Source organism: Salvelinus fontinalis, chromosome 39 (assembly GCF_029448725.1).
Source record: "Salvelinus fontinalis isolate EN_2023a chromosome 39, ASM2944872v1, whole genome shotgun sequence".
Taxonomy (NCBI): Eukaryota; Metazoa; Chordata; class Actinopteri; order Salmoniformes; family Salmonidae; genus Salvelinus; species Salvelinus fontinalis.
In genome coordinates, this window is record NC_074703.1 from 4985797 (window position 1) to 4999211 (window position 13415).

Below are 13415 nucleotides of genomic sequence, written 5' to 3' on the forward strand. Positions count from 1 at the left end.
AGACATTCAGCACTGGTCTGTATGTGGGGTGGCAGGTAGCCTGGTGGTTAGAGCGTTGGACTAGTAACCGAAAAGCTGCTATATCGATTCCCCCGAGCTGACAAGGTAAAAATCTGTCGTTCTGCCCCTGAACAAGGCAGTTAACCCACTGTTCCTAGGCCGTCATTGAAAATAAGAATTTGTTCTTAACTGACTTGCCTAGTCAAATAAAAAAAATGTGTTCTTCATTGATCTGCTGGCTGTCAGTCTCATTTTCACCGGTCAACATAAAGCAGCTTTCCCCAGACCACAGAACAGCTGGTTAGACTCCTGGCTCTGGCCCAGACTTTATCTAACTGATTAGGAGAGCTGTGGGACTGTGGGATTGTGGTCTCTAAATTGTTGTGGGACTGTGAGAAAACATATTTTCTTGAAGAACAGGTCAGATGCAAAACTTGGTAACAGAATGACGACACCGACAGCACAAGCCATTATTCTGTTACCAAACTTTGCATCTGCACTGGTGTAAATGTGTTCTTGTAAAATGTTCAGTGGAAGTTGTTAAAAGTAGTCCTTGTGCATATAAGGGTATGGTTTGTTCAACTTGGCAATCATTGTTTTTTGTTTGACATACATTTTAAAGTGAAAAATCTGACTCTCAGCATCACTCTCTTATCGTGTAATTTCCCCAATCACATCAATTTGGCTAGCTAACAGCTAACTTTACGTGGATAAATTAGCTAGGTAATTATCTCTGAATATTGTTTGATTTGCTTGCCAGATGTAGCGATGAGTGTCAGACAGATAACTTCACCAGGACGATTTTAGACTCAAAATATAGGCTACTTGCCGATTTCAAGCTCTTTCCAAAAGCCTTCTCTGATGACGCAAGCTAAAAACACACGTCGTTTCCTTAGATAGTTAGCTACATGCCCAATCGATATGCTACCCTCACGTACTGTAGCCTATTTATTTTATTTATTTATTTTTAATTTTATTTTACCGTTATTTTACCAGGTAAGTTGACTGAGAACACATTCTCATTTGCAGCAACGACCTGGGGAATAGTTACAGGGGAGAGGAGGGGGGATGAATGAGCCAATTGTAAACTGGGGATTATTAGGTGACCATGATGGTTTGAGGGCCAGATTGGGAATTTAGCCAGGACACCGGGGTTAACACCCCTACTCTTACGATAAGTGCCATGGGATCTTTAATGACCTCAGAGAGTCAGGACACCCGTTTAACGTCCCATCCGAAAGACGGCACCCTACACAGGTCAGTGTCCCCAATCACTGCCCTGGGGCATTGGGATATTTTTTTAGACCAGAGGAAAGAGTGCCTCCTACTGGCCCTCCAACACCACTTCCAGCAGCATCTGGTCTCCCATCCAGGGACTGACCAGGACCAACCCTGCTTAGCTTCAGAAGCAAGCCAGCAGTGGTATGCAGGGTGGTATGAAATGAAATGACATCAGCTATGTTTACTGATGGTGAGAAGCATTCAGTTACTGGCTGTGCAACTATAATATGGAGCTAAATGTGCACATTTTCTTTGCATGGAATAATCTAAAATTAATAGGTGATCCTATTACAACCAAATTTAGTTGGTAACATTTAGTTGGCAAATCCTTGAAAATGGCACGCAGTTGTCAATGTTTTTAGCGGAGTGGGGGCCTCCCTGCCCCCCAGCAGACAAATCCAACGTTCTGCACCTTAACGCAACGTTTATTGATAACAATCTATTGTTGTGTTGTTCAAGAAGGCCTACTCTGGGGAAACTGACTGGGTGTGTCTGTTGCTCATCTGCTTAATGGGAATGGCTCTGACTAGCAGCCCAGTCCCTGAGGAAAACATTAACTGATGCTTCCTGGTCAAATCTTTGTGTGTGTGTTTTTCATTTCAAATCAAATCAAATTGTATTGGTCACATACACATGGTTAGCAGATGTTAATGCGAGTGTAGCGAAATGCTTGTGCTTCTAGTTCAGACCGTGCAGTAATATCTAACAAGTAACATAACAATTTAACAACAACTACCTTATACACACATGTGTAAAGGAATGAATAAGAATATGTACATATAAATATATGGATGAGCGATAGCCGAACGGCATAGGCTAGATGCAGTAGATGGTATAGAGTACAGTATATACATATGAGATGAGTAATGTAGGGTATGTAAACATTATATAAAGTGGCATTGTTTAAAGTGACTAGTGATACATTTATTACATCCAATTTTTTATTATTAAAGTGGCTAGAGATTTGAGTCAGTATGTTGGCAGCAGTCACTCAATGTTAGTGATGTCTGTTTAACAGTCTGATGGCCTTGAGATAGAAGCTGTTTTTCAGTTTCTCGGTCCCTGCTTTGATGCACCTGTACTGACCTCGCCTTCTGGATGTTAGCGGGGTGAACAGGCAGTGGCTCGAGTGGTTGTTGTCCTTGATGATCTTTTTGGCCTTCCTGTGACATCGGGGGGTGTAGGTGTCCTGGAGGGCAGGTAGTTTGCCCCCGGTGATGCGTTGTGCAGACCTCACTACCCTCTGGAGAGCCTTACGGTTGTGTGCGGAGCAGTTGCCGTACCAGGCGGTGATACAGCCCGACAGGATGCTCTCAATTATGCATCTGTAAAAGTTTGTGAGTGTTTTAGGTGACAAGCCAAATTTCTTCAGCCTCCTGAGGTTGAAGAGGCGCTGTTTCTCTGTTACTGTATGTTCTGAGTGTTTGCTTTGACCATTATATTTAAAGATGTACAAACAGTTAACGTTGATCATTAGACTTAAAGGAATACAAACAGTTGACCATTGAGGGCACTTGCCAAAGTTGCCTGCATTATCCAAGAGTCACCCAGAACATCCATGACTTTCATCGTTTGTCAGGAACACCTTAATAATGCAGAGTGCTTTAGAATGAACTGCTGTGTTTCCCTGTTGACGTCATCTGTTACTGATCACAGATTACATGACAAATACAGTTATCATTAATGTAATCCTTTGGATTACTCAAAATGAGTAACGTCATTACTTGGATTACTTGTGGATTACGTTACTGCCCAACACTGTGTGTTTGCATGTCCGTGCATGCGTTCTTACGCGTGTGTGCTTATGTTCCTGCTTATCTGAGTGTGTGTGTTCTCCTAGGCTGGGGCAGTCAGAGCTCTAAGGTTCAGATCCACCATAACACCTGGCTCCACTTCCCTCCCTCTAGGCTGGGGCAGTCAGAGCTCTAAGGTTCAGATCCACCATAACACCTGGCTCCACTTCCCTGGACACAACCTGCGCTGGATCCTCACCTTCACTCTGCTGTTTGTCCACGTCTGTGAGATCGCTGAGGGAATCGTCTCCAACAAGTAAGAACCCCCCTGAAACTACTTCCTGTTACCAAAGAGGTAGTCTACTGTGGAAAACGAAACATTAGTAGCTGGTCAGAAGCCAGTGTTCACATGAGATTTTGTTCTGCATTGCTGAGATTACAGAAGAAGTGCTATTCCTCTCTGTCATTGTTGTATCCTAAAATGAATGGCTCCCAAGTTTCTGGTGCAGTGAACTATTGAATTTCCTTGCTTCCCTCCAGACCAATGTTTATAGAAAAATGAAACCACTGTCCCTCAAAATAACCCCACTCTCCCGTTTACCCAGACTGCAACCAATAAGATCCTCCAAAATGCTGCAGTAACACAAAGCTATGATCGGAGCCATCGTCTGATGCATCACAAACCCTGCATCTAAACCTGTTGAATGCACCACGTGCTGATTTAGTGGCTGAAGCTAGCAGCTTCCTTCCATGAACAGTTTCAGTGTCGCCCAACATTTGATACAAATATATTTACATTTTTGGGGGGGAGGGGCAAAAAATTAAGAGTACCGATTATTGTATGGTACAATATACAAATGTTTTTGAGAAGGATCATTTGAAAAATATAATTGTATTGAGTAAATGTATTTATTGGTTTCTTTTCATTTGAAAAGAAGGTTATTTGTTGATGTAAAAATGGAAATGTACTGATTTTCAGTGTCATTAGATTTGGGGTTGTGATAAATTATTGCAAAAAATGGGGTCCCCAGAAATCCTGGTGAAAAAGTTTGAATGCCACTGGGTTAACTGTATGAGACTGAATACAATGTCAACCTATAAACCAGAGATACGTTGCAAAGTGACTTTGTTTCTTTGAATATTGATGCAATCTCCTGTCTCTCTATCCTTTCAGACAGATGGACACCAACCACCTCCACCTCTTCATGCCAGCGTTTATGGGGTTCATAGCAGCCACTACATCTGTGGTGTACTACCACAACATAGAAACCTCCAACTTCCCCAAACTACTGCTGGGTGAGTCAAAATGATACCACCAGTGCATTCATTACTCCAAATGCTGAATTAGAGCTGAATTAGCCTCCCTTTGGTGCAGTAGTTTAGAGGCTGGCAGATGGCCCAAACACAGTTAGCTACACATGAACCGTTCTGCTGTACATAATAAAGTACACTTGTAATACATCTCTGGGAAAAGTAGTGCACTAAGTGACCAACCTCCCTCTTCCTCAGCTCTGTTTATCTACTGGGTTCTGGCGTTCATCACCAAGTCCATCAAGCTGTGGAAGTTTGCAGAGTACGGTGTTGGAGTGCTGCACCTGCGGTTCTGTATCACAGCCCTGCTGGTCGTTCTGTACGGACTCCTCATGGCTGTAGAGATCAACGTCATCAGGGTCAGGGTGAGTTAGAGTACTGGTGGACTGACTGCTTCCTGGGTCAGGGGTCATACAGGCTCTATATAAAGAGAAGAAGGAAGAGGAGGATGTGATGTGGTGTACTGATGTGATCTGATAGCAGATGCTTGGTCTTTATTTCAGCTCCTGTTGGCTTTTTACTTTTTTACCTGGTGTGTGTGTGTGTGTCTTTCTCTGTCTTTGTGTCCTGGTGTGTGTGTGTGTCTTTCTCTGTCTTTGTGTCCTGGTGTCCGTGCAGAGGTACGTGTTCTTCGCCAACCCCCAGAAGGTAAAGCCTCCAGAGGACCTTCAGGACCTGGGAGTGAGGTTCCTCCAGCCCTTCGTCAACCTCCTCTCCAAGGCCACATACTGGTGGATGAACCCCCTGATTATAGGTTAGTTTCCTACGTTCCTTCCTTCCAGGTGTTTTTCCTGGCCACTGTTCTTCAGCTTCTGCAATGATTGCTCTTTGGGGTTTAGGCTGGGTATCTGTAAAGTACTTTGTGACAGCTGCTGATGTAAAAAAAGGACTTTGATTGATGTACAATTATTTTGATGGATTGATGGCTTGATCACAGGAGCCCATAAAAGACCCATTGAGCTGAAGAAGATAGGCAAGCTCCCCATCGCCATGAGAGCCCTCACCAACTACCTGAAGCTCAAAGACGCCTACGAGGATCAGAGGGTGAGTGGAGGAGGGAGCGACAGAGTTTCATATTCTACTTCTGACAGTGACATACCATTCAATTGATCCCCAGTGCAGTGACATACCATTCAATGGATCCCCAGTGCAGTGACATACCATTCAATGGATCCCCAGTGCAGTGACATACCATTCAATGGATCCCCAGTGCAGTGACATACCATTCAATGGATCCCCAGTGCAGTGACATACCATTCAATGGATCCCCAGTGCAGTGACATACCATTCAATGGATCCCCAGTGCAGAGACATACCATTCAATGAATCCCCAGTGCAGTGACATACCATTCAATGGATCCCCAGTGCAGTGACATACCATTCAATGGATCCCCAGTGCAGTGACATACCATTCAATGGATCCCCAGTGCAGTGACATACCATTCAATGGATCCCCAGTGCAGTGACATACCATTCAATGGATCCCCAGTGCAGTGACATACCATTCAATGGATCCCCAGTGCAGTGACATACCATTCAATGGATCCCCAGTGCAGTGACATACCATTCAATGAATCCCCAGTGCAGTGACATACCATTCAATGGATCCCCAGTGCAGTGACATACCATTCAATGGATCCCCAGTGCAATGACATACCATTCAATGGATCCCCAGTGCAATGACATACCATTCAATTGATCCCCAGTGCAGTGACATACCATTCAATGGATCCCCAGTAATGCTGAGCGATTAACCGACATTTCAAACCGACATTCGTTTTTTTAAACAACTAATTGCTTGACGCCCGTTAAAAAATTTGAATTCCATTTAGTTAGTTTTTTTCCTCTCTGTGAGTTCGATGTGCAGTTTCTGTAGAGATAAATCAGATCAAGCCTGAGCTGTGCAATGTAGTAGGGAGTTGTACATTCCAACAGGCCAATTTTCTACACAGTTTAGTACAGATAACATGGTAATTAACTGCAATGATCATAATCTATTGCGCTCCTGCTTAAACATGTCCGGTCTGTGCGGAGCAGACATGGAGACTGAAAGAAGAGAAAACACTATCTACAGGATAGAAAACAGTTATCCTGATAATACATGATCTAGAGGATAGAAAACAGTTATCCTGGTAATACATGATCTAGAGGATAGAAAACAGTTATCCTGATAATACATGATCTAGAGGATAGAAAACAGTTATCCTGATAATGCATGATCTAGAGGGATAGAAAACAGTTATCCTGATAATACATGATCTAGAGGATAGAAAACAGTTATCCTGATAATACATGATCTAGAGGATAGAAAACAGTTATCCTGATAATACATGATCTAGAGGATAGAAAACAGTTATCTTGATAATACATGATCTAGAGGGATAGAAAACAGTTATCCTGATAATACATGATCTAGAGGATAGAAAACAGTTATCCTGATAATACATGATCTAGAGGATAGAAAACAGTTATCCTGATAATACATGATCTAGAGGATAGAAAACAGTTATCCTGATAATACATGATCTAGAGGGATAGAAAACAGTTATCCTGATAATACATGATCTAGAGCAGGGGTGTCAAAGTCAAATGGACGGAGGGCCAAATAAAAAATTTAGCTACAAGCCGAGGGCCGGACTGTTCGAATGTTCATTGAAAAAATTTTAAATGACGCATATAGTCTAGTGAACCTAATTGAACCTACTGAAAACCTAACAAATATATTCCAATATGATCAGATAAATAAAGCAATATTTTCTTATGGCTCTGTCAGTAATCTTTAATTTTCAACAGACACAAAAGACAAATTTCCTTTATATAAAAATCCCCATAACATGAACATTAAATGAAAGAAACCGGTATTCAAGGCACCATCAGTAGCCTATATTTTCTATTTTAGCAAAAGTGGGCTAAATTTACTTCAAAGAAAAAAACAATAATAGCAATTTTCTATCATCCACTCAACTGAAATATTTTTAAAATATAATTGGATTGAAATACAATAAAATAAAGTGCAAAAATCTATTAATCAAAAACAACACTTTGTTTAAGGAGAAGTAACATGCAGTGAAAACAAATATTAAACTTTAACTTTTAAACTTGAACTGAGTAAAAACTCTAAATATGTGATTGCACAGTAATGTTCACTTGTTTGAGGTTGAGGGTGATACTTGGTGGTGTCCCATCTTTTCCACAAGTTCATCAATGTTCGGGGTAAGGCTCTGAGCTGAGGAAATCCTCAGAATTGAGTGGAGGTGTTCAGCAGTAAGTCGACTTCTGTGTGATGTTTTGTTCAGGTTCATCAAAGAAAACAGTTGTTCACACAGGTATGTGCTGCCAAACATAGACAACGTTTGAGCAGCCTGGATGCGCAGCTGGGGCATTGTGTCGGGGAGGAAACGGGCGAACTCCGCAGCACCCACTGCCGCATATTTTGCCCTCAGTGCATCATTGCATTGGAGGTCAATCAACTCCATTTGGAGGTTTGGTGGTGAGCTTTCCACGTCAACAGCAAATGGGTTACCGAGCAGTTCCAACCTGCTTTTTTGTGCTTCAAAGTCAGCAAATCGGCGTCGAAAGTCAGCGGCAAGCATACCTATTTTATCAGCCAACTGTGCGCTCGGGAACGCACTGGTAGAGAGCTTCTCTTTCATGGTCTGGCAGCTGGGAAAGTGGCTCAAATTTTCTTTCCGCATCTGCGTCTCCCACAGAGTCAGTTTGGTTTTAAATGCCTTCACTGTACTGTACATATCAGAGATGACATGATCCCGACCCTGCAGCTGCAAGTTCATTGCATTCAGATGACTCGTAATGTCACACAGAAAAGCCATTTCACACAGAAACATTTCGTCTCGGAGTTGTGTTGTGTCTTTCCCTTTGCTGTCCAAGAACAGACAAATCTCCTCACGAAGCTCGAAACATCTTTGAAGCACCTTTCCCTGGCTTAGCCATCGCACCTCTGTGTGATAAGGCAAATCACCATGCTCCGTTTCTAACTCCGTCAGAAATGCCTTGAACTGGCGGTGATTCAAACCTTTGGCTCTGATAAAGTTAACTGTGCGCGTGATGATGCTCATTACATGCTCCATTTTCAAGGCTTTACCGCACAACGCTTCCTGGTGTATGATACAATGATAAGCTGTCAGCTCACCTGTCGCGTTTTCCTCTTGCATCTTTTCCCGTATCTTCGCCACCAGTCCGCTCCTGTGTCCACACATCGCAGGTGCTCCGTCGGTTGTCAAACCCACGAGTTTTTCCCAAGGCAGCTCCATCTCATTTACACATCTTGACACCTCTTCATACAAATCATGCCCCGTAGTTGTGCCATGCATAGGACGTAAAGCCAAAAACTCCTCTGTCACGCTTAGGCTGGAGTCCACTCCGCGGATGAAAATTGACAACTGGGCAATGTCAGAAATGTCGGTGCTCTCATCCACAGCCAAGGAATATGCAATGAAATCTTTTCCCTTTTTCACAAGCTGCTCTTTTAGATTGATGGACAACTGGTCTACTCTCTCGGCAATGGTGTTTCTGCTCAGACTCACATTTAAAAAGAGTTACCTTTTTTCTGGGCAAACTTCGTCACAAACTTTAATCATGCAGTTTTTGATGAAATCCCCCTCCGTAAATGGCCGGGCTGATTTAGCGATCTCTTCTGCCAAAATAAAACTGGCATTGACAGCAGCCTGGCCTTGTGATTTGGCTTTTTTGAACAGAGCCTGTCGAGATTTGAGGCCTCGTTTTAATTCCTCTGCCTTTTGTAGCCTTTGTTCCATGTCCATATTCTTGTTTTTGTCGGCGTGTTTCGTTTCATAATGTCGTCTCAGATTATACTCTTTCAGTACCGCCACACTTTCTCCACACAGAAGACACACAGGTTTTCCAGCTACCTCCGTGAACATATACTCCGACTCCCACCTTGTTTGAAACCCCCGGTTCTCAGTGTCCACCTTCCGTTTTGCCATTTTTAATGGGTATCTGAAAGTTAATTTTACTGTGATGCTGACGACTGCTGTGCCAATAAATATTGAAATGAAGCAGCCTACTGCTCGGTGCGTCACCGTTGCATTGTGGGAAATGTAGTATTGGTGCGTGTAAAAGATCTGCGGGCTGCCGGCTTGCTGCGGTCTGCGGGCCGGTTCTAATAATAAATCAAGATCATCCCAGGGGCCGTAAAAAACCTTCTCGCGGGCCGGATGTGGCCCGCGGGCCTTGACTCTGACATATGTGATCTAGAGGATAGAAAACAGTTATCCTGATAATACATGATCTTGAGGATAGAAAACAGTTATCCTGATAATACATAATCTAGAGGATAGAAAACAGTTATCCTGATAATACATGATCTAGAGGATAGAAAACAGTTATCCTGATAATACATGATCTAGAGGATAGAAAACAGTTATCCTGATAATACATGATCTAGAGGATAGAAAACAGTTATCCTGATAATACATGATCTAGAGGATAGAAAACAGTTATCCTGATAATACATGATCTAGAGGATAGAAAACAGTTATCCTGATAATACATGATCTAGAGAATAGAAAACAGTTATCCTGATAATACATGATCTAGAGGATAGAAAACAGTTATCCTGATAATACAATGGATCACCCGTTTAGTGACATACCATTCAATGGATCCCTGCTTTGATTTAATTAGAACATTCTGATCAGATTCTCTACAGTTAAAACGTTGTGTGTTAGATATATTACACTTGTATCCTATACACATGTCAAGCCCAGGATAGGTTTGAATATATCTCTAAAGACGGTCCTTTATAATGTAGTCTCGCGAACCAGACTCTGTAATCAGGTAGTCTCATCTTCACTCTGAGATTCATTGTAGTGGAACTCTCCTGTGTAATTGTAACCCTTCCATCCCTGTCCCCTCCCCCTCCTAGCAGAATGCCGAGGACCCAGAGAAGGCTCCATCCATCTGGCGTTCTATGTACCGGGCGTTTGGCCGACCCATCCTCCTCAGCAGTACCTTCCGTTACCTGGCGGATCTGCTGGGCTTCGCCGGGCCGCTCTGCATCTATGGCATCGTCGAACATCTCAACAAAAAGCCCGTCAAGGAAGGGAGTGTGGTGTGTAATTACTGTTCCCATCGGCCCATAACTCTGCTCCTGGTACCATAGTTACTGTTCTCATCGGCCCATAACTCTGCTCCTGGTACCATAGTTACTGTTCCCATCGGCCCATAACTCTGCTCCTGGTACCATAATTACTGTTCCCATCGGCCCATAACTCTGCTCCTGGTACCATAGTTACTGTTCTCATCGGCCCATAACTCTGCTCCTGGTACCATAGTTACTGTTCCCATCGGCCCATAACTCTGCTCCTGGTACCATAGTTACTGTTCCCATCAGCCCATAACTCTGCTCCTGGTACCATAATTACTGTTCATCCCTCCTATGTTCTTATGTCCCGTCCATTACGGCTCATTCAAGTGATTCAATTTGATACAGCAGACGTCTTGTTTGTGTGACACATTCCTCCATGTTGTTTTGACTGTTGGCTAGTTAGCTCCATAGAGACAAATTGTTTATTATATAGTTAGCTCACTGTCTGACGCTGTGGGTTGTGTCATCGACATCGTACCGCCATGAGGGCGCAGCAGGGTGGTCTGCTCGTCTTCTCATGATGACTCACTTCCTCTGTGATGTCACGAGGCGTCGACAGCGCCATTGTTCCCAACCCTGTCCCTGTCCTAGCCACCACGTCACCCCCAGTAGACCAATTATATTATAGACACAAATGATCACACAGCATATTTCACACCCTCACACACACACAGATACAGAAACACGCTCACACACACACGCACATGCACACACACGAACACACACACACACACACACACACACACACACACACACACACACACACACACACACACACACACACACACTTTGCTTAACTAACTGTTAAAGGTGCACCAGAAATCCATTTAGGACACAGAAATAAACTATCCTGGGACCTGTGGGGAGTCAGCAGCATCATGTTAGAGGACTGAACTGATGAACTGAAGTAGAGCATCATGTCAGAGGGCTGAACTGATGAACTGAAGTAGAGCATCATGGTAGAGGACTGAACTGATGAACTGAAGTAGAGCATCATGTTAGAGGGCTGAACTGATGAACTGAAGTAGAGCATCATGGTAGAGGACTGAACTGATGAACTGAAGTAGAGCATCATGTTAGAGGACTGAACTGATGAACTGAAGTAGAGCATCATGTCAGAGGACTGAACTGATGAACTGAAGTAGAGCATCATGGTAGAGGACTGAACTGATGAACTGAAGTAGAGCATCATGTTAGAGGACTGAACTGATGAACTGAAGTAGAGCATCATGTCAGAGGACTGAACTGATGAACTGAAGTAGAGCATCATGGTAGAGGACTGAACTGATGAACTAGTAGAGCATCATGTTAGAGGACTGAACTGATGAACTGAAGTAGAGCATCATGTTAGAGAACTGAACTGATGAACTAGTAGAGCATCATGTTAGAGGACTGAACTGATGAACTGAAGTAGAGCATCATGGTAGAGGACTGAACTGATGAACTGAAGTAGAGCATCATGTTAGAGGACTGAACTGATGAACTAGTAGAGCATCATGTCAGAGGACTTAACTGATGAACTGAAGTAGAGCATCATGTCAGAGGACTGAACTGATGAACTGAAGTAGAGCATCATGTCAGAGGACTGAACTGATTAACTAGTAGAGCATCATGTTAGAGGACTGAACAGAGGAACGTCTCTCTAAAGTAGAGCATCATGTTAGAGGACTGAACAGAGGAACGTCTCTCTAAAGTAGAGCATCATGTCAGAGGACTGAACAGAGGAACGTCTCTCTAAAGTAGAGCATCATGGTAGAGGGCTGAACAGAGGAACGTCTCTCTAAAGTAGAGCATCATGTTAGAGGACTGAACAGAGGAACGTCTCTCTAAAGTAGAGCATCATGTCAGAGGACTGAACAGAGGAACGTCTCTCTAAAGTAGAGCATCATGTCAGAGGACTGAACAGAGGAACGTCTCTCTAAAGTAGAGCATCATGTTAGAGGGCTGAACAGAGGAACAGAGAGTTTAGGCTGAAGTACTGCAGGCGTGCATTTCTGAGTGACATGGAAAATTCCTCACTCATCTCACACTCTCTCACTCTCTGTCCTTCTGTGTGTGACATGGTCTGGTTAGTGACGGGGTCTGGGTAGTGACGGGGTCTGGGTAGTGTCAGGTCTTGCTTTTTACCGTCCCCTACATCTGCTCTAACCTACTATGTGTGTGTGTATGTGTGTGTGTGTGCGTGTGTGTGTGTGTGTGACTGTCTATCAGGTCCCCTATTTCGAGGTCTACTTTATGTCGTCCAACGAGCTGCTCCAGAATACGTCAGTGCTGGCTGTTCTGCTGTTCCTGGCCCTGGTGCTACAGCGGACCTTCCTACAGGCCTCCTACTATGTCACCATAGAGACCGGCATCAACCTCCGTGGAGCCCTGCTGGTGACTGACTGGAGGATTCTGGGATTTGTAGGATATTGCGTCACCGATTCTCCATCCTTTACCCAAAGTGTTCACTTGTTCAGTCTCTGTCATAGATTTAAACGCATTAGATTGGTGTAGTCATTGGCTGACGGGTTTCTGCCATTGTTCAATTCATGACGGGGAGTGGGGAGGTGCAAAAATAAAGTGGAGAAACTGGACAGCCGTAGACAGTCACAGAGGTGGAGAATCTGGACAGCCGTAGACAGTCACAGAGGTGGAGAATCGGGACAGCCGTAGACAGTCACAGAGGTGGAGAATCTGGACAGCCGTAGACAGTCACAGAGGTGGAGAATCGGGACAGCCATAGACAGTCACAGAGGTGGAGAATCGGGACAGCCGTAGACAGTCACAGAGGTGGAGAATCGGGACAGCCGTAGACAGTCACAGAGGTGGAGAATCGGGACAGCCGTAGACAGTCACAGAGGTTGAGAATCAGGACAGCCATAGACAGTCACAGAGGTGGAGAATCGGGACAGCCGTAGACAGTCACAGAGGTGGAGAATCGGGACAGCCGAGACAGTCACAGAGGTGGAGAATCGGGACAG

The 13415-nt window shown here is 43.9% G+C and overlaps 1 protein-coding gene across 15 annotated transcripts in view; it reads left to right on the forward strand.

The window, feature by feature from the left end:
- Positions 1 to 13415, forward strand: part of LOC129838810 (ATP-binding cassette sub-family C member 9-like) — a 70198-nt gene that overhangs the window by 4500 nt on the left and 52283 nt on the right. For 12 of the 15 annotated variants that reach the window (XR_008756901.1, XR_008756900.1, XR_008756903.1 and 9 more), the window contains 7 exons: positions 3189 to 3330; positions 4189 to 4310; positions 4524 to 4690; positions 4944 to 5079; positions 5263 to 5369; positions 10231 to 10416; positions 12664 to 12828. Coding sequence is in view for 10 of the 15 variants with exons in the window: in XM_055906011.1 (XP_055761986.1) it covers positions 3189 to 3330; positions 4189 to 4310; positions 4524 to 4690; positions 4944 to 5079; positions 5263 to 5369; positions 10231 to 10416; positions 12664 to 12828 (1025 nt within the window). In the remaining 5 variants the exon portion in view is untranslated. Of the gene's footprint in view, positions 1 to 3121; positions 3331 to 4188; positions 4311 to 4523; positions 4691 to 4943; positions 5080 to 5262; positions 5370 to 10230; positions 10417 to 12663; positions 12829 to 13415 lie in introns of all 15 variants that reach the window. The other 3 variants (XM_055906013.1, XM_055906020.1, XM_055906014.1) reach the window with 2 other exon arrangements.